This window comes from Lonchura striata, chromosome 9 (genome assembly GCF_050655825.1).
Source record: "Lonchura striata isolate lonStrDom1 chromosome 9, ASM5065582v1, whole genome shotgun sequence".
NCBI lineage: Eukaryota > Metazoa > Chordata > Aves > Passeriformes > Estrildidae > Lonchura > Lonchura striata.
Window position 1 is genome coordinate 24108382 of NC_140711.1, and position 24743 is coordinate 24133124.

The following is a 24743-nucleotide window of genomic DNA, read 5'->3' on the forward strand; positions in this document are numbered from 1 at the left end:
GAGAAAACACTCTGCTGTGAGGATCACTGTCACCCCTGATGTCCCACCTGGCACCAGTGGGCATCTCAAGGAATCAAAATGTGGTTTCGGCTAAGAAATGTCTGTCGGCAAGAGAGAGCCACGGGCTGGAGCCGGTGCTGCGAGGCAGAGCCTCTCCCCAGATCCCCCACCGCAAGAAGCTGTCGGTTGCAGAAATAACTGCAGCTATTACAACCAAATCTACTAACAGTCTAAATAATTAATTGAACCATTGCTCTTTGACCCTTGGAAAGTCCAGTAGGGACCCGTTTGTAGTAATAATACCCCCGAATGAGCCCTTGTCAAATATTCATTTAGTGGTTAATGTGAGCGATTTCCCCCTGGGACAGTCTGTAATACCAGCTTCCCAGCTTTGGCAAGAAACCCTGCTAATCTACCTCTCCAGTTCCACAAAATATTTTAACACCCCAGTACTTAAAAAGCCGTAAAAAAATCACAGGGGAAACTATAATCTTATCCTTGGGTTCACTTCGGCTCTGTAGAAGGTTAGGGAAACATTACACTGGCACTCTTGGGCCGAGCATCACTCTGGCTATAAAATACACAACAATTCACGAGAGGGAAACCACGGAGAGCCCCAAAGGTCTTCAATAACCAAAATAAAAACATACCCACGAGCTCTGCTACACATTTCAGCTGCCATAAACGAAAGCCCAAGATAATGGCTTAGGTGTAAATGGCGTTATTGAATGTGTTGAATTTAAAATGAGCAGTGGACAATGGCGTTCCTCCAAGTAGCACTTTAAAAATAAAACTGTTCAGCTGTACATGTAAAATGCTTTGGGTTATCCTCCCTAAACAGATAAATGGATGGATGGATGGATGGATGGATGGATGGATGGATGGATGGATGGGTGGATGGGTGGATGGATGGATGGATGGGTGGATGTAAGGAATCTGTCCAAGTGATATCAGGTTTCAACCACATATATTCCAAATCGTACTCCGAAATCTAAGCTTAAACAAATTGCCCTTATAAAAAGTTGCTGAATTCACTAAGCCTGAATATGTGGCTTAGTGCCTTTTGTTTAGGGGTATTAGCTCGCCTTCTCTATGCGAATTGTAAAAGGACCAACATTTCCAAATACCCCCCTCGAATATTTTAGTTAGCACTTCAAAAAGGGGCCAGGTTTTATTGCTGTTAATTGGCTAAGATTCGCTTTTAAAAATGGAATCGTGATATCGATTGGGCTTTTATTCCTGGTTCTCTTTTCTCAGCGAGGCAAGCGGGAGCGGGGATGTGGGCTCGTTACCACGTGAATAATCCCCAAATGCATTGCAAACGCTCACAGCTCTGAAAAAGAATGTTTTACTCTCTTGCATTAGCGTAAAAGACACAGAAAAGGTTGAGAATCTGCAAAAATTATTGTCTGGCCCAAGCACCGCGACGATGTAGAAATAAAAGGGACAAAGGAAGCTAAACTACAAACCAGGCAGGGAGCAAATCACCACGTCTCCCAGTCTGGCAATGTTACTTTTCATCTGGACACCAGGCTTCAAGGATGGAGGCCAGAACTGAGCCTAGGAAATAGCAATACCAAATAAAAGCCACAACCAGCCAGGTAATTGTTTGTGTGTGTGTGTATGTGTGTGTGTATTTTGTGTGTGTGTGTGATCGCGTGTGTGCATTTTACCCAGCTTTCTTCCCACCCCCGACCTAAAGCAAAATCCAGTGGCTGACAAGAAATACTGGAGAGAAACGCTCAGCAACGCTTGCCCCGTGCCGGAGTGCCCACTCTGTGCCTTGCCTAAGCCAAACATCACATGCTTTCCTTGCCACGTACCACATGCCATTAGCAGAACACACGATCAGTTTCCAATCACAGTACTTCAAATCCCAAAATTCGTACCTTTATTATTATTATTATTATTATTATTATTATTATTATTATTATTATTGTTATTATTATTATTATATTTACATCTCCCTCTCGCTCGTTTCCCCGAAGGGAAGCCGCGTTAGCAGCACCAAAGGACCGCAGGGGCGGCCCAGCTGCGGTGCCCATCGCCCCCTGCCCTGCCCGGGCCGCGGGGCCTGGCGCCGGCCAGGGCCGCCGGCGCGGAGCGGCGCGGAGCCGCCTCCTCGGCAAGTGCGGGTACGACCGTACAAAGTAAAACTCTACCTGGCACGGACGGTGGATCTCTCCTTCTACATGGCGGGCGCCACCGCTTCTCTTTGGGGCTGCGACCGGCTGCAGAGAGTGTCCGAAACGGGGCTACACCGCGCTGGCAATTTAAGAAATAGGATTCAAGAAAGAGCTGTGATAAAACGTGAAAGTCTCTGGCATTCGACTGGTTTTGTTTGTTTGTTCGGTTTTTGTTGTTTCTTACCTCTGCCCGGCCAACCCTACGCCCGCCCCACCTCTCACCTCCTCCTGCGCGGCCCAGGAGCCAGGAGAGGAAAGTTTGGGAAGCGGCGGACAAAGGGAGCGGCCGGGCCGGGCGCGCTCGGGTTCCCGGCCGCGGGGAGCCGGCTCCCCTCCTGCCCGCCCCGCGGAAGGAGGCACGGTGGGGAAAGGGAAAAGAGAGAAGGGCATTATCCGCCTGTGGAAGCCGGGAGGCCCCGCCGGCCCCGCCAGCCCCAGCTCGGCCCCTCCGGGGGCAACAAGTGGCCAAAGGCGGCGGCGACAGAGCCCCGAGCCCGGCGCACCCCGCGTCCTCGGGAGGGAAGGGAGGGAGCGGGGAAGCAGCCTCGCTCCGCGTTCCCGTCCCCCCCGCAGGAGGCACAGGCGCTTTTTCCATTAAAGCTATCGTACTTTCTCTCTATATATGCATACCTATAAAAATATTCATGTGTTTTTTATATATATATATATATATATATAGCTATATATTACTGCATTATGTATCGTATTCGGTTGGCTACGATGATACCTTCTACTGCATGAATTATTTAAAAAACATCTTGCGTTACAAAAATAAATCCAAGACTCAAGCGGAACTTCAGTGTCCATATGTCAAAAATTTATTTATCTCAAACTGTGCATAATGGAGTAAAAACTTAACTTGAATATGTACCTGTTATAAGGATGGTATTAGTTCAAATATATACATGGACTGTCGGCAGACTGATTTCAAATAATACAGAGCCGAATCTTTAAAATACAACTACGGAAAATGAGGAGAAAAAAAAAAGAACTTAAAATATCATCACAATAAATTTACAGAAATATTACAAACCATAAGAAAATATTTCAAACACAGTAATTTCAGGTTGGTAATTTTCTTTTTTTTTTTTTTTTTTTCCTTTTCTTTGAACAGGATGAAGTCTGGAAACAAAAAGTTATTATAAATTAACAAACGGCGTGTGAACCTGCATGGCAATTTTTACTTTTTAACAAGAAGTAAAAAAAAAAAAAAAAAAAAATTAAAAAAAATTTAGTACAATCTAAACGTTTGCCCTTATCCAGCAAACCAAGCCCATGGTTCGCAAGTACTCATCCTACATTTTTTTATCTTTTGTACAATTTCTAAAACAATTTAAATGTCCAAATGCCGTAAAATAATTTCCTCTCCTCTCGCAGCTGTTGTAAATTCAGCTGCCACAACCACAAGGTTCCAAGAAGACTCTATGTTTTAAAAATAATTGGCAAATTCGCGAGCTTGTTTTTTTTTTTCTTCTCTCTATATTACCAATGGACATTCTGATTGCCATGTGTCTTTTGATAAATACTGTACAAAAGTTGCCTGCAAATATTAAAACATCTTCCTCTTCGCTCTTTGAGTCTAGCTCTAAATATTATTGGTAAAGACTTTTGCAAACTTTCTGCAAAGTTCCTACCGTTTTAACTAGAACTTTTTAAAAGTTTTGTGTAGTTGCTTCCCCTCCGAGATCTATACAAGTTCCTTGTCGGTTTAATTTCTGACACCCACCCCCCCACCAAACCCCACCCCCACCCCCCTTCCGGAGTTTTCTCTGTACAAAAATAGTCCAAAAAAAAAAAAAAAGTCCAGAATTTCTAATAAAAGTTTTTTTGTTGTTTGTTTTGTTTAGTTTTCCTTTCCCTCCCCTCCCACCCCCCCGGCCCCTTTGTCTTACATATGTGATAGAGGGAGTGTGCCATTAATGGCTGTGCCAGGAACAGGTGCACTCTGGTAGTGTTGGGACATATGAAGTCTGCTTGGGGCAGCTGGTTCTGGTACTTCAGCACCTGGTAGATACATGCTGATCATGTCCCGAAGGTCCCCAGCTTGGCAAGGAGCCCTCGAATGAGACGAGGAAGTGACTACGGGGGGACTGGAGCTGGATTCCGTCTTGACCACCGAGCCCATGGAGCCCAGGGCCATGCCCGGGGTCCCTTGCTGGGAGTAGGACATGCTGTAGGTAGGCGATCCGTTCATGTAAGTCTGCGAGCTGGTCATGGAGTTGTACTGCAGGGCGCTCACGTCGTAGCGGTGCATGGGCTGCATCTGCGCCGCGTTGTGCGCGTTCAAGCCCGGGTGCTGCGGGTAGCCGAGCTGCTCTTGCATCATCCCATAGCCTCCGTTGGTCCAGCCGTTCATGTGCGCGTAACTGTCCATCCTCTGGTTCACCCCAGCTCCCAAGGTGGCCCCAACCCCTACCCCAGTCGTCATGGTATTAGTGCCCGGTGCCAGTAAGCCCCCCGGCAACGTGTACTTATCCTTCTTCATGAGGGTCTTGGTTTTCCTCCGGGGTCGGTATTTATAATCCGGGTGCTCCTTCATGTGCAGAGCTCTGAGCCGCTTGGCTTCGTCAATGAAGGGTCTCTTTTCCGCCTCGGATAAAAGTTTCCACTCCGCCCCGAGCCGCTTGCTGATCTCGGAGTTGTGCATCTTCGGGTTCTCCTGGGCCATTTTCCGCCGCTGCCCGCGGGACCACACCATGAACGCGTTCATCGGGCGCTTGACCCGGTCCGGGCTGTTCTTCTGGTTGTTGGCGGCCGAGTTGGAGTTGCCTGTGCCTCCCCCCGAAGTTTGCTGGGGGGCGGGAGGTTTCAGCTCGGTTTCCATCATGTTGTACATTCAAACTACTTTTGCTGGAACCAGCCTTGAGCAGAGAAACGAGGAGCAGCCGCAGCGGAGTCCCAAGCCGGACTTTTTTTTTTTTTTTCCTAGGGAGGGGTAGGAAAGGGGGGAGGGGGACTCCCCAAAACCACACTTGGATCAAGATCAGGATCTTCTTCTTCGCTGATGGATTAATAATGCTAATAACTGCTATTATTACCGCCGGAGTCTTGATTTTAAAAAACTTCTTCCTCCTTTTTCCCTTTTCTCTGCCTGCCGCTCTCTCTCTCTCTCTCTCTCTCGCTCTCTCTCTCTCTCTCTCCACCTCGGTCTTAAAGAGCCAGCAAACTACTTTACCCCCTTTTGCAAACACACACACTCTCTCTCTCTGCCTTGACAACTCCTGATACTTTTTTGAACAAGTTAATAGACAACCATCCATGTGATGGGGGCTTGTCAGGCAATAAATGCGTTCGCTGCGGCCAATCAGAGCGCGGCGGCTCCGCCACTGAGGACAAGTCTCTTCCCCTGGTTTTGCATGAAACGGGGCGGGGGCTGGGCGCGCCGGGACGGCTCGGCGGGGAGGCGGGCCCGGGGGCGGCCCGGGCGGCCACTGGGAGCCTTTGTATCTCCCCTTCCAGCAACAGGTCACACACGCCTTTTGGAGGAAGTGGGTAAACAGCATTGTTGCTACGTGGTGGTTTTTTTTTTTTCTTTCTTTTTTTTTTTTTTTTTTTTTTTTTCCCTCCCCCTTTAAGTTGGTGTTGGCTTGGGGCTAGGAAAGCCATGGGGTGAGCGGAACGGGGACGGCTTCCCCCACGCCTGTGCCGGCGCCCCTCGGGACAGAGGGGCTGCGCGGGGCGCTGCGTGTGCCTCGCTCCAGGCCGCGCATTCCCCGTGAAGCGGAGCCGCGGGCCGGGCGCTGCTGGCGCCGCCGGGAGCGGAGCCCGCAGCGCACCGCGGGGCAGAGGCTGCGCCCATCTCCCGGCCATCCCCCGGGCCCTGCTCCGTGCGGCCGCGCCAAGCCCTTCCCCGCGGCCTCCGGCCTCGGAGGTGGCGGATGTCCAGTGCAAACACGGGTTTCCCACCTGCCGTCCCCGCCGAACACAAAGCGGGGCCGGGACCCCTCTGCAGATGCCGGGGAGGGGTCCGGGCCGCGCTCCGTCCGCCGCTGCGCCCGGCGGCACCGTCACCCCGCCGGGTGGGCGCCGCGCGGGGCCGGGGGCGCGGCCGGGCGCTACAAACACGCAGTTTTGTTTCCCTTGTTGTCACTACACGGGCTGCACAAAGCCGCGGCTAAGTTTACTTCCACTCTCTTGTTGGGATCTTTGTTGCTAAACCGCACTTGACGACAAAGGAAGGAGGGGAGAGAGGACGCGGAGCGGGAGCGGGGGGGAGCCGCTCGCCGCCCCGGCCGCGCTCCCCCGCGCCGCTCCGCGCCTCCCCTTGCCTCGGCGGGGTTGCTCCGCCTCTCGGTGCGGTGGCGCTGGCGGCGGAGCCGGCGGGGTGCGGGGGAGCCGCGGGGCCGGAGCGCGGCCGGGCCCGGGCGGGGGCCGGGGCAGCGCGGGGCGCCCCGGCGGCCTCAGCCGCGGCGCTGCGGCGCCCCCTGCCGGCCCGGCCGCGCCCGGGCGGGAGGCGCCGGCGGGGCCGGGGGGAAGGGAGCGGGATTGACACCCGGAGGAATAATAATAATAACAACAACAACAACTGAGAATAATAATAACACCAACCCGCCGGCCAACAGGGACGCATCTGTATTTAAAAAAAAATGTACGTAGATTATGCAAATAGATCCTATCGGGTCCAATGCGTTTAATTCGAAAATGTATATATAACCCCTAGATAAGTGATAGGTTAAACCGTCGAAAAATAGGTGCAAATTATGAGATGTGGGATATAACCGGATTCTGATTGTTCAGGCACTCCTGAATGCAGGAGTGTTAACTGAGTGCAGGCTGTTAACCATCTTATTGTTCTCCTTTTGGTCTCTAGTTGATAAAGTTATTCAAAAATAATTTTAAGGATAATTATTTTGAATTTTTTTTTTTTAAAGGTGGTAGGTGGGCGGTGTAGGTGCTTGCTCATTGTGCTAAACCGATAAGCGAGGGCTGGCGGTGTGCAGGCAAGGGGTTATTTTTGCTCTGGCTGTAGCTGCGGGAGGTGCGTGGGGTGCACGGCCCAGAGCTCCACGCAGGACCAGGCATCTTGGTCACTGAGAACCTTTCCGGGCCTGCTCCTCTCCTGATTGCATTTATCATGCGAATAAAGGATGGGAAATGCCTAACAATTGTGCTATCGGGAGTGTTTACGGCTCTATTTTAATTAACACTTTTAATTATCGATGCAATAAACTGGCATATATACATAATAGTGCAGTACAGGAAATAAGGTGAGGGCAATGGCTCTTTTGGGGCATTTTGTGCCTTTGCTCTGGGTATGGAGGTTTGCTTGCTTGGGAATACACACACGGGTGGGCGGAAGCAGAGGCGGACTGGGAAGCTGGCTACAAAATAAAAAAAAAAAAAATAAAAAAAAAAAAGAAAAGAAAGAACAGAAAAGATGAAATGGTCCCTGATTTCTATATTAATGACAATAACACCACTGCTCTCTAAGAATACAGCCAGGGAAGGGAGGCCTGCAGAGGGACGGTTTAATCTGAGTGGATTTAAAAAATCGTTGCCTTTGGTATAATTTATGGAAATGAAAAGTGCTTACATTAAACAAATAGTCTGCAAATGTTCTCAGTGATGGGCTCTGCGGCACACGCACTCTTATTTCCAGGTTATGAGTCTCTTAAAAAGAAAATTAATGTTAACTACTTAGATTTTATGTATTTATTGTTCTAATGCTCGCCGATTTTTCTAAAAGCCCTACAGATGCAACCTATCATGTTAACTGTATCGGAAAGAATATACACATTTTCATATTATTTTTTTTTTTCCTGAACCTACTAGTAACCAATCTAAAGCAAACTATTAAGCAGACTTGTGGAGATGGGAGATTGCAGCTCCATTTTTTGTCCTTAGCTGCAAATAGAGGTTTAACTTGCAGTAATTAGGTGAGAACTAGCCAAGCATCTTACTATTATGATGCTTGTTAAAAACGTTTCTTTTCTGCATCTGCATTTGAGTGTGTTCCCCTCCACTCTTAATCTTCTTATGGAAATGAAGGCGAACGGCAGGGAACCTGCAGAGACTTAGAGAATGTCCTTGTTAACTGGAATTTCTCAGCATTGCTAATTAGCAGAGTTTGACGACCACCAGTATTGGGGAAAGCTCTGTTTAGCCACTCACAAACCCTTCCGAGGAAGAGCAGACTAATTTTATTTTGTAATTAAAATCTGAAAAGGCCCCTATTTGACAGTTAGGGCTATGAGAGTTTTATCTCCCCGTGAAATAATTACTGCCTTGATAACTCAATTTTCTGCAAAATGTCAACTGTGAGCTCCAAAAGTTTTAATTTCATTACGTTAAAAAAAAAAATAGGCAAAGACGAAAATGTACAGATAAATTTCCTTTTGCCCCTCTTATGCTGTAGCAGCACAGCCCTCAAGTTAGGGAAGTTTTAATGAACTAAGTATACACTAGTCTCTGGGGAATTTCAGTCATCACAGGGTGCGTTTGCAGTAGTATCCCAAGGAAAATTTGGGGAGATATAATCTGAAATGCCCTGGAATAAAAGGCACATTCGGAATGGGTACGGGCCCAGGACAGGGGCAGGGGCCGGGGGAGCCCGAGCAGGGTCCCGAGCTGGAGCAAGTGCAGGCTGCCCCCGGCCAAGGCAGGATCTCCCCGAGCCGGGGAGAGCCGCGGCCGCTCCGGGGCTCCCGGAGCTCGGCCAGTCTGGGGGGCCGAGCTGGGGCCGCTCCGCCTGCGAGGCCCGAGGGAACCTTCGGGGAACCTGGGGGGAGCCGGGGCGCCGCGGCAAGTGTAATCCACTCTGCTTGCGTTCGGGATGTTTTTTATTATTATTTAAAACGGTTTAATCTCCTTTTTGTCCCTCCCTGTCCAGCAAGCAGCCCGATTGTCGCCCTCAGAAGTGGCATTACACGTACAAACCAAGGAGGGGGCGAGCCGCGGCCGGTCCCGCCAGACCCCATTTCGCCCAATAATTTCATTCAAGGGCTCTAAGGACCCTTGAAAGCCGGGGAATACCGAGGGAGCCCCGAGCTGCTCCCGGCCTCTCCTTTCATCCCTGTTCTCCCGAATGGAAGCGCGGGGCGAGCACACGTGCGGCCGGGCGGGCAGCGCACGGCCCGGGCCCTGCGGGTCTCGGGGGCTGCGGGTCTCGGGGGATGAGGGGGATGCGGGGATGCGGGGATGCGGGGCTTCCCCCGGGCCGCCCACATCGGGGGTCCCGCAGTGCCCCCGGAGCGGCCCCACGGCCACCTCCCCTCCCGGCGACCACCGCACGCGTGAGCCGGTGCGGCAAAAATAAATAGCCGAGAGGTTAAAAAAAAAAAAAAAAAAAAAAAAAAAAAAAAAAGAGGGGGAGAAATAAAAAATAAAAATAAGCTGCTCCGTTCTTGTCCAGTGCTACAAGAAGAAAAATTAAAAAAAAAAAAAAAATTAAAACTCGGGTCCTGGAGGGAATTTAACGTACACAATAAGCAGCAGAAAAGCCGAATCGCTCACACCACCTCTCGAAGTCGCTTTCAAAAGGCTTCTCAATAAAAGGAGAAGCCGATTGTCCAAACAGGCTTCCATGACTCTTCATAAATAGCCAACATCTTCCTCAAACTGTCCGCGATTTTTGCTCTGCATCTAAAATCAAACGCCCGGGATTGCTTTCCCAAAGGAAAGCATAAGTTAAGCCCGTAATTTTTCTTAAGTATTCTTTAAAATAAATCATAAAATCAAGATCAGTGGCGAGGATAAACTTAGAAATTACTGTACAACGTAACGGGGTGAAATTACAGTTGAATGTTGGCTCTTTAGCAGGAAGGCAACCCCCTCGAGCGGGATCCTTTTTGGCAGTCTATTTAAAGTTATCTTTCCTTCCTAGTTTTATAAGAACAAATGAGTTTTCTTTTCCCATTGTAGTTGAATGAACTCATGTATATTAAACACAAAACCCCTCCTGAAGAACGCTAACTGCTTTGCTTAAACCCACAAAAGCACAAAAATCCAGAATTGAAGGTTTCCAATTCCTGAATAAGTCCCCTTAACTCTCTCAGGCTCGTAAGAGAGAGACTGGGGACATTCTCTGAAACTCTTAATGCCTGGAAGGGGCTATCTCAAATGTATTGTCTTTTCCTGAAGTTGAGGCTTCTATTTTATTTCCCTCTTTCCCCTTCACCATCTTTGTGTTGACTTAAGAAAATAATGGTCAAAAAAGTGTCTGTTCATGGGATCACACGTGTCGCCCAAATCAAATGAAGTCCTCTTTGGCCCCAGCACAGTTTTGATGGAATTATTCCGGCTCTTCCATTGAATTCACACCGTTTCCCAAAGAAGCTGTGGCAGTTTCAATGGGAACGCCTGAGGCACAGCCTGGGGTGCTTCAAGGTTGCTTCTCTCAGCGCACCTCAAACCCTGGCATCCCGAGGCATGGTTTGAAAAGTGCATTAAAAAAAAAAAAAAAAAAAAAAAGGAAAAAAAAAAAAAAGCCCTTTCCAGTGATTCTCAGATCACTGACAAGATCGCCCATAATGGAGCCAAGACGGTGACTTTTATCTCGCTGTTCCTCATAGTCCTTAATTTGGAGCTCATTGACAGGACAGCCGGTAATGACACTTTCAGAACTGTTATGGTCTGGAGTGACAATCTCTCCATCTCGCCCATGGTTTATTGACACCATGGGCTCATTGTGTCAAGTTAGGCTTGTGATTTCAGAATTCTCCAGCGACGGGCTCGTTGGGAGGATTTTAATTCAAATTATAGACTAGCTGTCTATACAGTGAATTCATATTTAGACGGCGCTTAATCGGAGCAGAGAGATGGTGCTATAAATAATAACAACAACACTTCCCATGTGTCTATCCACCGTCCTCCATCCCAAGATCTGAAAGATCTTTGCCGGAGGAGGCCGGGGCGCAGGGAGCGAGGCGAGGGGACCTCGGGCCGCTGCAGGGCGGCGGACGGAGCCCGGGGGACGCTCCGCCACCCTCGGGGGCTGCGGCCCCGCCGGTGTGCGCGACACGCGGGGCAGGAGGACGGGGCACACAGCGCTGCGTGCGCTTGGGGTGCTGTCGGCGGGTGTCACAGCCCTTTTCCCATGGAAATCGCTGGACAACGGGGCTCCTCCGAACACCCCGCCTGTCCCCGAGGGAGCCTTCCCGGCGGGAGCGGGTGGATGTGAGGAGAAAGGCCCAGGGCGTGCCCAGGGGCTGGGACAGAAGGGGCGATGCTGCGGGTGCTCTGGGCAGCAGGTGCCAGGGACAGGCTGAGGGGGAAGCAAGAAAAGGTGAAGTGTGAAATTGGTATTTGAGGCTGTTTTTCTGGTTTGTTTCTTCAAGTCTCCCCTTCCACCGCTCAACAGAGAGATGTAGGAAATGCCGGCATCCAGAAACAGCTCCTTCCAAAAGACATAAATAAACTAAAAATTCACTTCTCTTCCAAGTGGAGATGAACGAGACCGAACACAGATCTAACTCCCCCCCACTGCTGCCAGCTGAGAGCAGATCTGACCCCCCCTTGCTGCCAGCTGTCTGCCAAGCCTGGGACCCGATCCCAGATTTACAGCGTTTGCTCCCTTGAGTAACGTCCGCAGAATAAAACCCAGCAACTGAGTTCCGAACCGAGCCCAAGAAAACCGCATTTTGGGGAAACTGATCACTCGGGACCCTTGATTTTATGTGCCAACTTCTGCTCTAGGGAGGGGGCAGTTTACGACCCCTTTACAGCCCCCTCACAACTGCTGTTTCTGAGAGGAGCACTAACAACCCCTCTCCTGGAACCGGGTTAATCATTCACCTTTCGGCAGGAGTCACTAAATTTTTGCAAAGTGCCTCCTGACGTTAAACCGTGTGTACAAGCGCTCTGTATTTTTTCCGTTTCCTGTGGTAATTGACATATAATACCTCTGTTTATAACTGGCTTGACAGATCTATACAGATGTATATTTTTGTTTAATTTCAGAGTTATATATACCGAACGCATGCTAACTAAGGAAACAGTAAAGGAAATCTGGGAATTCCGTTGTGCAGGAAATCTGTGCAGGGCTCTTGCTATTATTTATAGAAAATGCCATGTCTTTATTTTGGGTGCTTTTACTACAGAATCGCCTTATTAGGGAGTCTCGAGCGGAGATCAAACTGGAAGAATGGAGAAAGTATGCTCAGCGCGACAAACAATAATATTTCATAAAAACCTAGCAGAATATAATTTCTAAAGTGAAAAGTTTATTGTGAGGCCAACAGCCATGGGGTTCATTTAATAGAAAAACTGCGGCGTTATGACTTTCATCCAGGCTGTCAACAGGAGATACAAAATAACCCCAATTTAACACAAATAATTTGGTTTCCATTAGTCTTCCTCTTTGCACGCAAGATGCATAAACCGTGCTGGGTATTACCGCATCTAGCAAATACCACTGTTAAATGCCCTACACTGAGCTACGTGCATGCTATAAAATAAGTAGAGAATTCATCTAAAAAGTTGGTGGCAATGCAGCACGTCACATATTTTGGCTAATCGTTTTATTTCACCAGGTTTCTTTTAAATCTGTCATCTCCACAGTGAGGAAATAAAATCGCACTCCAGGCATTCACTTAAGCTAACGCTTCTTCATTTTCCAGGAGTTGGGGAGGGGGTGTTTATTTTGCTGCTTTTTTTTTTTTTTTTTTTTTGAGTGGGGATTGAGGTGACTTTATTGCTTCGGGTTTAAACATATGCCATTTGAGAAAATGTTCCCTTAATGAAAAGGAACTGTTCAACGCTGCTTACAAGCAACACCTGTCAACACTGACTTATTTAAGACACCTTGGGAGGAAAACACAAGCACGAGCATCTGAGAGGCTGGCATTTGCTGACAGCACTGGAACACCGAAGTTGGGAACGATGAAAAATTAATCCTGACTTTTTGTGCCTAAGGCTGCCAATAGAGAAGTTGGTGTGCGGGGATGTCCCGCCGCCCGCCGGGGCGGTGCGGTCCCTTAGCAGCTCCCCTGCTCTGCCTAGCTGTGGGAGAGCATCACGTATCAACATTTCTGGAAGACCCAGGCTTATAGAAAGCTCTGCTTAGAATAAAAAGTCGGTGCCACTTCACTTATTTTTCGCCCACGTTCGTATCTCCGGAGAGCAAACGGCGCAAGCTGGAGATGGCTTCCCTGCCCGTAGTTCCTGTGCTGGGCTCTGCTCACCCTGCCTGTCCCTGCCGCACCGCGCTCACTTTAACCCCCGCAGCGACTCCGAGCCGCTTCCAGGCGCTGGCTCCTCGCCTGCCCGGCGCTGCCGTGGGCGCTGCCGTGGGTCTCGCCGTGGGTCCCGCCGTGGGTCCCGCCGTGGGTCCCGCCGTGGGTCCCGCCGTGGGTCCCGCCGTGCCGGTGCCGCCGCTGCGCCCGCGGGCGCGCCCGTCCCGCGGAGTCCCCGCGGGCGCCCCCGGCGCGGCCGACAGGGGGCGCCGCCCCCCGCGCGGAGCGGCCGCGGGAGCGGGGGGAGCCCGGGGAGCCCGGGGGGAGCCCGGGGAGCCCGGAGCCGAGCGGGGTCGAGTACGGATCTTTAGTCGTCGTGGATAAAAAGAGATTAAAGGCTAAATTCTTTTTCTTTATTTTTTTTTCCCTCCTTTTTTTTTTTTTTTTTGGTCAATTTTAACCAACTACGGAAATGTAGAGCTTTCATCCTTTGATGTTTCCCAGAAAGAAACTGTTATATCGGTTGTGAAATTACATCGTCTCAGAGCCAGCGAACCAGCCGTGGAGTGCTAAAATAATTTAATTAAAAATAATAATAATATGAGGACCCGAGCTTCCGCAGAGGCACTTAAAAGCTGACACGTGGCCCTCCATCTCCCCTCTCCCTTGAGCTCCCGATGTTTTCTGACTGCCGTTTGATGGGAATAATTAAAAATAAGATAACCCCACGCTAGCTGGGGTCTCGCATCCATCGCTTGCGGAGCGCTGTCCTCACCCTGCCCCTGCACGGCCGACCCTGCCGTCCAGCCCTGCTCTGCAGGGGCAGAAGAGTGCAAAAAAGCAAATCGCTAAATTAATAAATCGAATGTTGGACTTTTACCATATTAACCATAAATAAAATTGTAACCGGCTACCCACTTTCCCCCTAATACAAAACCCCTTCACCTGTATTTAAATAGCACGTCTTTAATTACAGCAGTTGGGGATGTATGAGGCTGAAATGAAATTAGCAGTCATTACCAGTCCTTTAACTCTGTGGTGCTTTTGATCAGCACTAAATTAGCTTTCCAGTCCTAACAAAGGCTCTATAGCAAGCAGTGGGCTGTAAATAAGACAGCTCGACCTGCCCTCAACACCTTTTCTCTTGTCAATCACAGCTCTATCATTCAGCCCAAGATTAACCTTTATCTACCAAATTCTTACCAAGAAAAAAAAAAAAAGGGGGGGGGGGGGATGAAGAGGGGGAAATACAACCTCAACTTTGCTAACTGTAACTAAAAAGAGTTTCCCTTTAAATGGTATTATAATGAGCCAATATGTCAAATTCGGGCCTTTCCCAGCCCCGAGCGCATCAGAAGGCAGCGGCGGGCAGTTGAAGGTATTGATGATTTACTATCGACTTGTCCGGGTGCGGAGCCCGGGCCGGCGCTGCGCCGCCTCTCCCGCGGTGCAGCCCCGCTCTGGGCGTGCGGGAGCTCCGCGGGGCCGGCCCCCCTTTCCCGGGACTGGGCCGGGATTGGGCCGGGCGCGCCGCGGGAGGAGCGGCCGCGCAGCGCCCACAGGGGGCGGCAGAGAGCGGCGCGCCCGGGGATCCCCGCCCGCCCCGCGGCCGCTCCGCGCCCCGCGCACCGCCCCGGCCGCTGCCGCGGAGCGCCCGGCCCGCCCGGCGCCCGGCCCGCGGGGCGCCCGGAGAGCCCGGGGAGCGGCTCCGGGAGAGGCGCGGTGGCGGCGCGCTGCCGCCCGCTGCGCTGCGCGGCCGGGGGCTGCGCGCCTCTCCGCGGGGCAGCGCCAAAGGAGCGGCCCCGTCCGGAACGCCCCGGGGCGGCGGGGGAAGGTCCCGGCTCTGCTCAGCCCAAGCGCTCCCCGCGGGCCGCGAGCTCCTCGGAGAGGAGCAGACAGCGCAGAGGCAGCCCGCCGACTGGGGATTCTGCCCAGCGCTCCGTTCGCGATGCGCGGCCGCGCAATTTCAGCCGAGCCCAAACCCGTGCGCGAGTCCCCGAGCTTAACGCGGTGGAGCTCAGAGCGGCGGGTCGTAGGTGGGAGCTACATTTCCAGATCGTTTTAAAGGTCACGGAGGAGGAGGGGGAAAAAACTGTGAATGTCAAAGTTGTGCTGCAGCTACTTACGTGTCGGTGCCAGAGCAGGGTGGTGGCTGTGAGCGGTTTGATTGGCAGCTCAACGCGAAAGTCCGCGCGGACTCCCGAGTCCGGCGCAGCCCCGGGGGTCTGAGCACTTTTCACCGGACAGAGGCAGTTGAAGGAAGCTCGCACGTCGCCTTCTCTTCTCTTCTCCTCTCCTCCTCCATCCAGGACAGAGAATGAATCCATTTCGGTTTTTCTTCCCCCGGCTCTCTTTCCGTTTGCCTACACATCCTCCAAGTCCTAGCCCTAGCTCTTAACTGCAGTCCCTGGAACAAGAGGGGAAAAAATCGTTTATGGCTTAAAAAAAAAAAAATCCCAATGGCTGATTTTGTGTGTGTGTTATAAGAATGCACCCACAACAACAAAAAAGTCACTTCTCTGTCCCCCACCGTACAGCAGAAGAATAATAAAAAAGCTTTATATTTTTGCAGTGGGTATTCAAAGATAATTTGATGCCATTGTTTCTGCTACAGATGGTTCTTTTTAATACAATAACACTGCTCTTTGTGCATACTACACACAATAAAAATCGAAAGCGTTCTCCTGAATAACCATTTTGTTCTCGCTTGTATACAGGCCAACAAAAGCTGCCGTGAGGTAATGGGTTCTGTTTATTGAAGCCATAGAATAGAGGTTTGATAAAGATTTTTGTATATGGGAAAAAAAATTAAAATAAAGACCTCGCAAGGTCGAGCTGATCTCTGCGTATTTATTACCACTGAAATATTTTATCAATATATTTCTTTGAGTTGCAGCTGCAGGGATCCCTCCTCCCCTCCCCCCATCCATAATCAGCCCAAACATCTGTTTCTTTGAATTTGGGGAGATCTACAGTCGCGGCCAGACCTAAAAATCTAGACTTTGAGAGCGAGTGGGGCGAAGCGGCTCAGCGCGAAGGCAGCGGGCGCTGGGGAGGCGAGGCTGAGCAGCCGCGGCCGTGCCTGTGCGCGCCTATCTTTGTGTGCCCGGCTTTGCAATCCACGCGCACGCACACACAAAGGCGCAAACTGCTGCTGACAGCCCCCGGGATTAGCCCACGGCATTTTCCTGCCCGTCCTGTCCCTGCGCTCCAGCAGCCTCCGCGGCGCGCAGCTCCCGCGCAGCGCGGCTCTTGCGCGGCTCTTGCGCAGAGTCGCTGAGCGGCCGCGGAGCCGCCCCACGAGCGGGGCCGGGGCCGTGCCCCGCGGGGAGCGCAGCGGGCGGCGGCAGCCGGGCGGCGGCGGGCGCCGAGGGTGCTGCGGGCTCCTGCAGAGTTCTGCCGCGCTGCTAACTTTCTGCCAAGTAATGAATAAATTAGCGCCGCTGAAGGGGGAAATAAATGTTAGAGGGAGCCGCCAAGACCCACAGCGATTTTTGTCGTGGAAATTGTTTCACAGGACAAGAATTCTGCGCCCGAAAGTCGCCCCGTTACCTAGTTTGGGATCTGGTTACGACTGTAGCAACTCGAAGAGAGCCCCAAAGCAGTAGAAAGTGCTTAGACAATAGGGCTCTGCGGGAAAGTTGTTAGTCAGTGACTGTGTTTGTCTACCTTTCTATAGGAATTAATGCCACAGTTCTCTGTGCCTCTGTAGCCTGGACTGACAGTAATCCACCTCTGTGACTTCTGCCCTTTGTGTTTTCACAAAACTCGGCTCACTTGTAGCACGACAACAGCACGGAATAATGACTTTAACCTTCAAACGTTCTTTAATTAGCTTTTTCAGCAAACTAAAAGATGTTCAAATGAGCCCTTTGACAAAAACTGACCTGAGCCTTCAAATTCTACTTTCACTTTTGGGACTAAGATGTTATTGGTTCGCAACTCGTCTGAAGTCATCTAATAAGGGATTATTTAGGAACTATTACCCACACGCCAATTAAAGCCTCTCCGATGAAATTCGGGAGACAAAGATAAGCATCAAAACGGAAAATTAAACTATTTGCACATGGCTTGTTTTTCAACAACCCATTTTGCATCTCAGGATAAACATCTTCTCCCCAGCTCGCTCCGTCGGAGCGGGGAGGGTGCGGGAGCCTCTCCGGGGCAGGCGCGGCCCCGCCAGCTCCGCACGGCTCCGCGCAGGGCGGCGCTGCCGGGGCCGGGGAGCTCTGCTCGCCAGGCTTAACGCCAAGAGGGGACTCGTACGGAGGGTGGCAGAGCGCATCTCCAGCCGCAGAGTTCAGGCAACCTCCCGTCATTTTGCAGTAGCCTTTACATGTTCAGGAGAGGGCGGGGGGTGGAAAAGTGGCATAAAAGAGTCAAGCGTGTCAAAGTTCAGGAAATCGTCCAAGAACTTTTCTAGGATTCTCCAAGAAAGTACCGCTTCTCCTGAAGGACTATTTTATTTCTTAGAGCAGGGAAGGAAAGAGATTAGTAGAAAATGCATATTTTGAAACTACGGCGGTTCTTCGGGATAAACGGGAATCAGGCTCTGAATAGTTTAATACTGACTTTTCAATGAAAGATGATTTTTTTTTTTCCTTTTCAGAGAGAACAACCCGATGGCTTAGAAATCTCACGTTGTTCTTAACCGCTGTTTACAAATTTTGGAGAGAGTTTCCAAGCAAATTACAGCATCATCCTACGGCAAGCTGACAAAGAGGTTCCAGGCATGCCACGCATCTAGGAGGGAAATACGAATCCCTCTCTTTAGCCTGAAGCACGAAATTGGCTTAAAGCTCATTTTGCAGATAACCAGAAACGAAATCACCCGTGTGTGTACCGGGTAGCTACAACTTTATGTCGCTCTGCAGCAATTTCTAAGAATTTCTGAAGGGAAATAAAAACAAACAAACAACAGTAAAAAAAGTGAACCGCATATTGGAAGGGCTCTGAGAGAAATTCTCATACCAACATGCATTTTTCGCCCTTGGTCTGAGAAGGGCTGGGCTTCCATAGGGACATTGGGACCCTTTCGTCTCTATGCCGAGACTGATCCCACGGGGTGGGAAAATGAACGTGCTGGATTTTGACTTTCGCAATTCATTTTAGGCTTGGGGAAATAACCCCCAACAAAAAGAAAACATCCAAATCAAGACCACCTGCATCCAGGTACATAGATAAAATAACGGATTACTCCAAATTTGCTATAGATAGATATATCTCTAGGTTGCACATTCCAACAGACCAGTAAGGTGTTTGCCAGACACTCCTGTAGAGGGGCTGAGTGCCTCACCCAACACTGTGTCCAGAAAAAAAAAAAAAAAAAATCCGAATTTTGGAGTTCCAACCCAGGACAAAGCACTGAAGCTGTTTCAAAGCAGAGTGGGAAGATAGGCTCTGCTGGTATTTCTCGCCCCTGCCAATATTTCTGCCCCTGCCGTGACCGCAGTGGCTCTGCCACTGCTCAGCCCCAGCCTGCGCCTGGCTCCGCCGCGCTCGGCCCGCGCTCCCCGCGCCGGGGCTCCCGGGCTCATCTTCCCCGGAGGAGCGGAGGTTCACACCGCACGGGACAAGCCTTTCTTTCGCATCCTGCCTCGCTGACAAGAGGGTTAAAGTTGAATACCGGCGGCTGCCCGGGGGGCAGAGCCCCGCGGCAGAGCCCACGCGGGTGTGGAGCGCGGATCCCCCGCGCCCCCGAGCAGCGCTCGCTCGGCCGCCGCCGCCCCGCGTGTCCTCCGGGACTCCTTTCCTGGGAGAAGGGGCTTCCTGATCGATTTCCAGCAGTTCTCAGCCCCTCGTTTCACTTTAGCAACGTTCACGCTTTTTTAACCAAAAAGCCGCGGGTGCCCGTGCGTGCTCCGGAGATGCGCCCCCGGGAAGGCTGGGCGCGCCCGCAGCGCCGCAGCCTCAGCGGGACGCTCGGGACGCACCGGCAGCGGGTTTTTGGGCTGCTGCCCCGAGGTCTCAGGGATATGAAGGGAGAAAATCCATTTACCCAAAAGCAAAGAAATGGTAGCACAGAAGAGGCTCTCGAGGAGCAGCAGGTTTGCAGGGCAGGCAGGCCTTTTGCTGCATGGAAATCTACGGAAGAACTTTATATGCGCCTCCTAAAATTGCAGTTTTCTTCTGTTTAGCTTTTCTTTTTTCTTTTTATTTTTTTATTTTTTTTCACGGTTGCTATGAGAGGGCCTACTCATTTATTATCTCAACAATTCTGCTACGGTTATCTGTGGTGCTAAGTATTCCTTTAGTGAAAGATGACCACTTGGTATAAGATAAATTTGTCTTGGGAAGAAGAGCAGAAAGAATAGCACCAGTAATATTCTGTATTTTGCCAAAATATCTCTCTTGGACTTGATACTTTTATACATTCAGCTCCTTAGATGTCAATTTTCTTTGGAACCAGACATTTTTTTACATACTAAAAATGAATATCAAATTCAATTGCAAACACTTGTTTGCAATAACTCCTAAATTTCTGTGTATGTTATGTCTACATTACAAATATATATTGATTCTGAGAGTGTTTTGGTAAATGAAATTAAAATAAACATACAATGAGCATACAGTAGATACACACTTTACACTGCACATCTCACGCCCATGCACATGCTGTACATTGTACATATGATAATGCACAGTTTGGCACCTGGTATATAATGCTGCACATTTATAGGAGCCATGAACGCCCTTCACACATACTTCCACATGTTCACACAGCATTTGCTTGTGCTCTTTACATCTCAGATATTGTGGGAAACATAATTTGGAATGCTGAATTTTGACTATGTTACTGTGGAGTAAAGTGACAATTCACAACCTGCAAGCAATTTCACAAAACTTACATTTTCATTGCATCCCTATTGCTGCTGTGAGCAGACTGGAGCTGGAAGGGAGAGCTCCAATCTTGGCAGGAGGACCCCAGGGAGTCCAGAGAGCTCTTCACTTGCAGTAATTTGACTGGAACTTTTTTACATCATCATTCATTTAAGATAGAAGGGGTGAATTTGGGGAAGTTAATTTCTTTCTCTGTGGTTTCAATAAAGTTTCAAGTAGCCCATCACCACCTCACAACAGTAACATCTGCTGATCTCCATAACTTACAGTGACTTATTGAGTTTATGAGGAAATTCAGTTTCTTTGGAAATACCCACACTTACTTAGACTCTCACAATATTTGCCTGCTGTTATTCTAATTTTTATCCAATACCTGCTTTCCCTGTAACCACTATGGAACTCAAGCCAATCAAGGTCCATAAAAGGCCACAACAAATGATACTCAACACTTCTTCCTCTGAACAACACAGGCCCTAGGCAGGAATCCCTCCGCATAATTTGAAACCTTTCACAGTACTACAGAGTAGCAATTCCAAGGTTCCTGACAGGTCAAGAAATCCAGGCTATTTGAAAGAACATAAATAAATGAGAATATGCAGAAATGAGGAATAGTTATTTGCAGCAGGAAAAGGGCAAAACCCTCATACTGCAGCTGGCACTGAATTAAAAAGTATACAGAGGATTAGATATCAACCACTTCTATCAAATGCAAGGTCCAGGAACCTAGGGGGAGTGAAGTGTGTAAGAACAGATGCTTAGAAGGTAAAACACCCCAATTAACCTCATTATCTGTTACAAAACTGTACTATTAATATTCTGTGTTTTTCCAAATCACTGTTGTTGTTGAAGAGAATCTGTTGATGTGTTTTGCTGTAGTCTCCCAAATCAGCGCTGCCCTTCTTAAGGTCAGGGGAATGTATCTTAAAACATTCATATATTTAAAAAATATGTATTGTCATTTTAATAGGCACTGTGGATAGTTTAATTTGTATCTGTATTAAATTAAACATATGGTGAACAGGGTATAATAGATTTTCTATAATTTAGCTGCCAATGTGGCAACAGAAGCCAGTTACTCTCACCAGCAGACTTGTCAGTGGTTTGTTTACTAGCTTATTTGAATTAAAATAAAGCTTCGCTTCTGCTGACTGCACATCATTATCTATGAGACCATAATCCTGCTAGCAAATCCTATATCTTCCAGAACTGGCTCTTTTGTTTGGGATTACTGAGAGCTTAGCCTATAACAAAGAGGAATAAGGCATCCCTCTCATCCTCGTAATTAAGTGTGGGGAGTAATTTAGAAACAAACCCAGAAAGATGTACAATTTGGAGTTCTGCTTCTATACAGGATTGGGGAGCAGAAGACTAACACTGATTATGTTAGCACAATATTTAAACTATTAAAATACTGTACAACAGGAATTCAGCTTTTAAAAAGGAATGGCAACTATCAATAAAGTATTAAGTTGCTTTACTCTGGAGACATTTTTTACTTATCTGAAGGTATGCTGGCAAATTTGGGAGGAGCTTGAAGATGACCATTTAAAATGTTTTTCTACATGCATACGTTACCTAGATATCACTTTTATATGATCTTTATTTTTAATTTAAAGAGCATAATTTAACATATGAATATTTATTTGTTTTTTAAATGTTTTAACTATATCTGAGCAAAAAAATTCTCTAGGAATAGGAATATCTCTGGCAGCTGAACATTCTTGTTTAAGTTCTCTATTTTGATACCACCAAGATTTATATTCTACTTTGGGAAAACAGGTAGCTTGAAGTTGCTAGCATTTTACAGCCACCTTAGAAATGACCATAATATTCATAAAGAAAAGAAAAAATATTTTAACATAGGTATTCTGAGGTCACTCTAAATTATAGCAGCAATCTTTTCACTCTGGTGCTCAAGCTGTATTCATGTCACCCAAATCTGTTTCTTCTCAAAACACGAGTTCTGCTATATACAAGTAATAGAAATTAATAACTAGGTCACAAAAAATAGAAGCCTCAGGAGTATACAGATACACAATATCTATTTGCAGAGGGCTAATAAGGACAGGGGTTGATTTATAAAAGTCTTCGACATTAATTGTCACAGATGGGAATTCTGAGAACCTCTGTGAAACCAAATGAGGCCCTAGTGAATTATAAAGCAGGTCCTTAGACTTTAAAAACATTTAGGCAAAGTGACAGTTCAGAACATCTGTTAGCCTTCTGTCTGAGTATAAACTGGATGTCATGGAGTGCACAGCTGTAGGCATTTTCTGCCTCTTTTTGCCAACATCTGTCACAGCATTACAGTAATATAGGTAATTATCAACACCTCATATAAACTGTTTGCTATTTTAATTTCTGAATAAGTAAAATTAGCGTTATACCCTTTGGCAAAAAAAAAAAAAAAAAAAAAATCATCCAGCCAGGGAAGAATTCACATTCCCTTTTAAAGCTGAATGACAGATCGCATCATTTTAGGAGAGCTGAAATTCAGACAAAAACCTCTACTACAAATAAGGTCCTTAGGATAACATAAAAGACTTAGGTGAGAACAACTTTAAATATTCTCCTTTTCTCTCTCTGTCTCTTAGAAAAAGACATCTAAGTCTCATCTGTCATAAGCAAAGAAGATCAGTAGCAAGAAAAGATAGGAAACCGTTAATCATCTATGTTTTTTTTCCATGCACAAGCAGCTGTCAAATGATGTATGTTTTACCACAGTAACAAAGCCAAGGGCTCATCAGCACCAAGCAATTTTACTGTCAGCTGGTCATACTTCTTCTCAAGAGTGAGAAAGTGAGAGATCACCTTGAGGCAGTGCACAGGAGCTCAACCTCACCGGCCGAGGCTGAAGCGAGCAGGGAAAGAACCCACAGGAATTCCAGAAACAGAGGCACGAGCCAGGGGTCCCCTGACAGCCAGGCAGGAAGGGGCAGACAGGAGGAGATGCTCCATGCAAAGAGGCCTTCAAGCCAACTTCTCAAGGCCACACTCAGTTACCCCACCAAGAGACAGAAACCACTGCCCAGTTCTGAGGATCATCTACGTGGGGGTGGGCAGCACAGAGAAGGTTGCAGAAAGTGGCCACATACCATGGGTTCCTTTTGGTTTGAGGTTTGGAGGTCTAGGTGGTACAATTTGTAAGAGCATGACTGGCAGAAGGCAGTTTCTTATCATTTGTGATAATCAGCCTCCCGTGGGATGTTTCTAGCTGAACACCAAGACCATCAGCCTTTGATAACAGAGTCTGACTTGGTGGTTGTCTTAATGAAAGTGATTTTGTGAGTGCCTTTTGCTGTCTTTTAGAGCACAGGATAAAAAAAAATGGTAGAACAACAAAGCAACTGTCGAACAACGGCAGTGGCAACATGTCAGCCTGAACCTGCAAGTATGAACCTGGTGATAGAAAATAATCACGTGGCAATGAGTTTCACAAAATTTCATGGAAGCAATGATCATCCCCAGCTCACACTCATTTTGCTTTCACCACAAAAAGAATAGCACCTCTGCTAGAAGTTAATGTTCCAACATGGAAAACCTGAAAAAGTGCCGTTAGCTCCTTTTATAAAGGAGGCATATGGAACAAAGTGGTCACCAATATGCTATTTTTAGTGCCCGAACTACAGTCCAAAATATAATACCCAATTACTTGATATAGTGCTCTATACACTGTCTGAACAACAATAGTGGACTGAGAAGCAAGAGAAAGCACCAGAATATAGTTTTGAAGTCATTCAGATTTCATGTATTTTATTTTCTTCTAAAAATAAAGGCTTTGAAAAGAGGTGCAGTGTTGTCCAGGCAGAAGGAGGGGAGGGGGACAAGAAGAGCTGAAAGGGAGAGCACATGGAGGTTGAGAAAGAAGAGAGACCTTGACTAGAGGAAAGGACAGCTAGGGCACAGATAGACAGAAATCTAGAGAAAATAAAGACAAAATGCATCTGGGGTGCACGGTCAGTCAGAGGAAGCCATGCACACAGCTGTACATCCTAGCCATAGGAAAGACCACAGCTCACCACAAGCCATCCAGTTGGGGACAATACAGGATTTTATTAATTCTACCATTTCCCCTAAGTTCCACTCTGGTGGAACTGTGGTAGCTGAGCTGCAGATGCATATATATTTTTATAGTCCCTGCTAGCAGTGAAGTAATTTCACTGAGGACACAGAGGACATCTCTGTGCCAGTATGGTTTGTGGCTGATCCAGCAGTTCTGGAAGGAGATGCACACATCCCTTACTGTTCTAGTATTCTTATTTTCCCCTTCTCTGTCTCTTACTGCCTCCTCAGCATTTATTACATGCCTCCTCCTACTTTCTCCTTGTGTACAGTCACAATTAGCTGAAATTGTGGATCTGTTCCATGCAGTCTGAGGTCCACCACTTTAACAAAGAAAATTCAGTGATGAGAATTATTTTCACTATGGTCTTAAACCACTTGTGAGATGTTTGTAGGCTGAGACTATTTCTTTCAAGAGCTCCATCCCTCCACTGAACAATTATTGCTCTGGCTTTTCTTGCCAACTGTAGCACTGAATCCAGGTGGATGCCAAGCAGGTTTTACCAAATTATAAGGTTCAGGATAAACATTTTGTTCCTACTTT

At 48.2% G+C, this 24743-nt stretch overlaps 2 protein-coding genes and 2 long non-coding RNA genes across 45 annotated transcripts in view; 2 read left to right on the plus strand and 2 right to left on the minus strand.

Annotated features, from left to right (window-relative positions):
• Positions 1 to 24743, minus strand: part of LOC110477604 (uncharacterized) — a 282637-nt gene that overhangs the window by 36298 nt on the left and 221596 nt on the right. For 37 of the 42 annotated variants that reach the window (XM_085587298.1, XM_085587295.1, XM_085587293.1 and 34 more), the window contains one exon: positions 15424 to 15704. The exons of 1 other annotated variant lie outside the window; for it this stretch is intronic. Coding sequence is in view for 21 of the 41 variants with exons in the window: in XM_085587317.1 (XP_085443443.1) it covers positions 15424 to 15624 (201 nt within the window). In the remaining 20 variants the exon portion in view is untranslated. 4 more of the 42 variants (XM_085587284.1, XM_085587282.1, XM_085587309.1 and 1 more) reach the window with 4 other exon arrangements.
• Positions 1462 to 3754, plus strand: LOC146766688 (uncharacterized). The gene is made up of 2 exons (XR_014957249.1): positions 1462 to 1601; positions 1989 to 3754. It is a non-coding gene; the product is annotated as an uncharacterized LOC146766688 (long non-coding RNA).
• SOX2 (SRY-box transcription factor 2) lies at positions 2982 to 5613 on the minus strand. The gene is made up of 2 exons (XM_085587323.1): positions 4079 to 5613; positions 2982 to 3308 (listed from the first exon to the last, which is right to left on the minus strand). The coding sequence occupies exons 1-2, from the start codon at positions 5020 to 5022 to the stop codon at positions 3212 to 3214; spliced, it is 1041 nt and encodes a 346-aa protein (XP_085443449.1). The 5' UTR covers positions 5023 to 5613; the 3' UTR covers positions 2982 to 3211.
• LOC116183946 (uncharacterized) lies at positions 8843 to 18236 on the plus strand. Its single transcript, XR_004148666.3, has 2 exons — positions 8843 to 14675; positions 17907 to 18236. It is a non-coding gene; the product is annotated as an uncharacterized LOC116183946 (long non-coding RNA).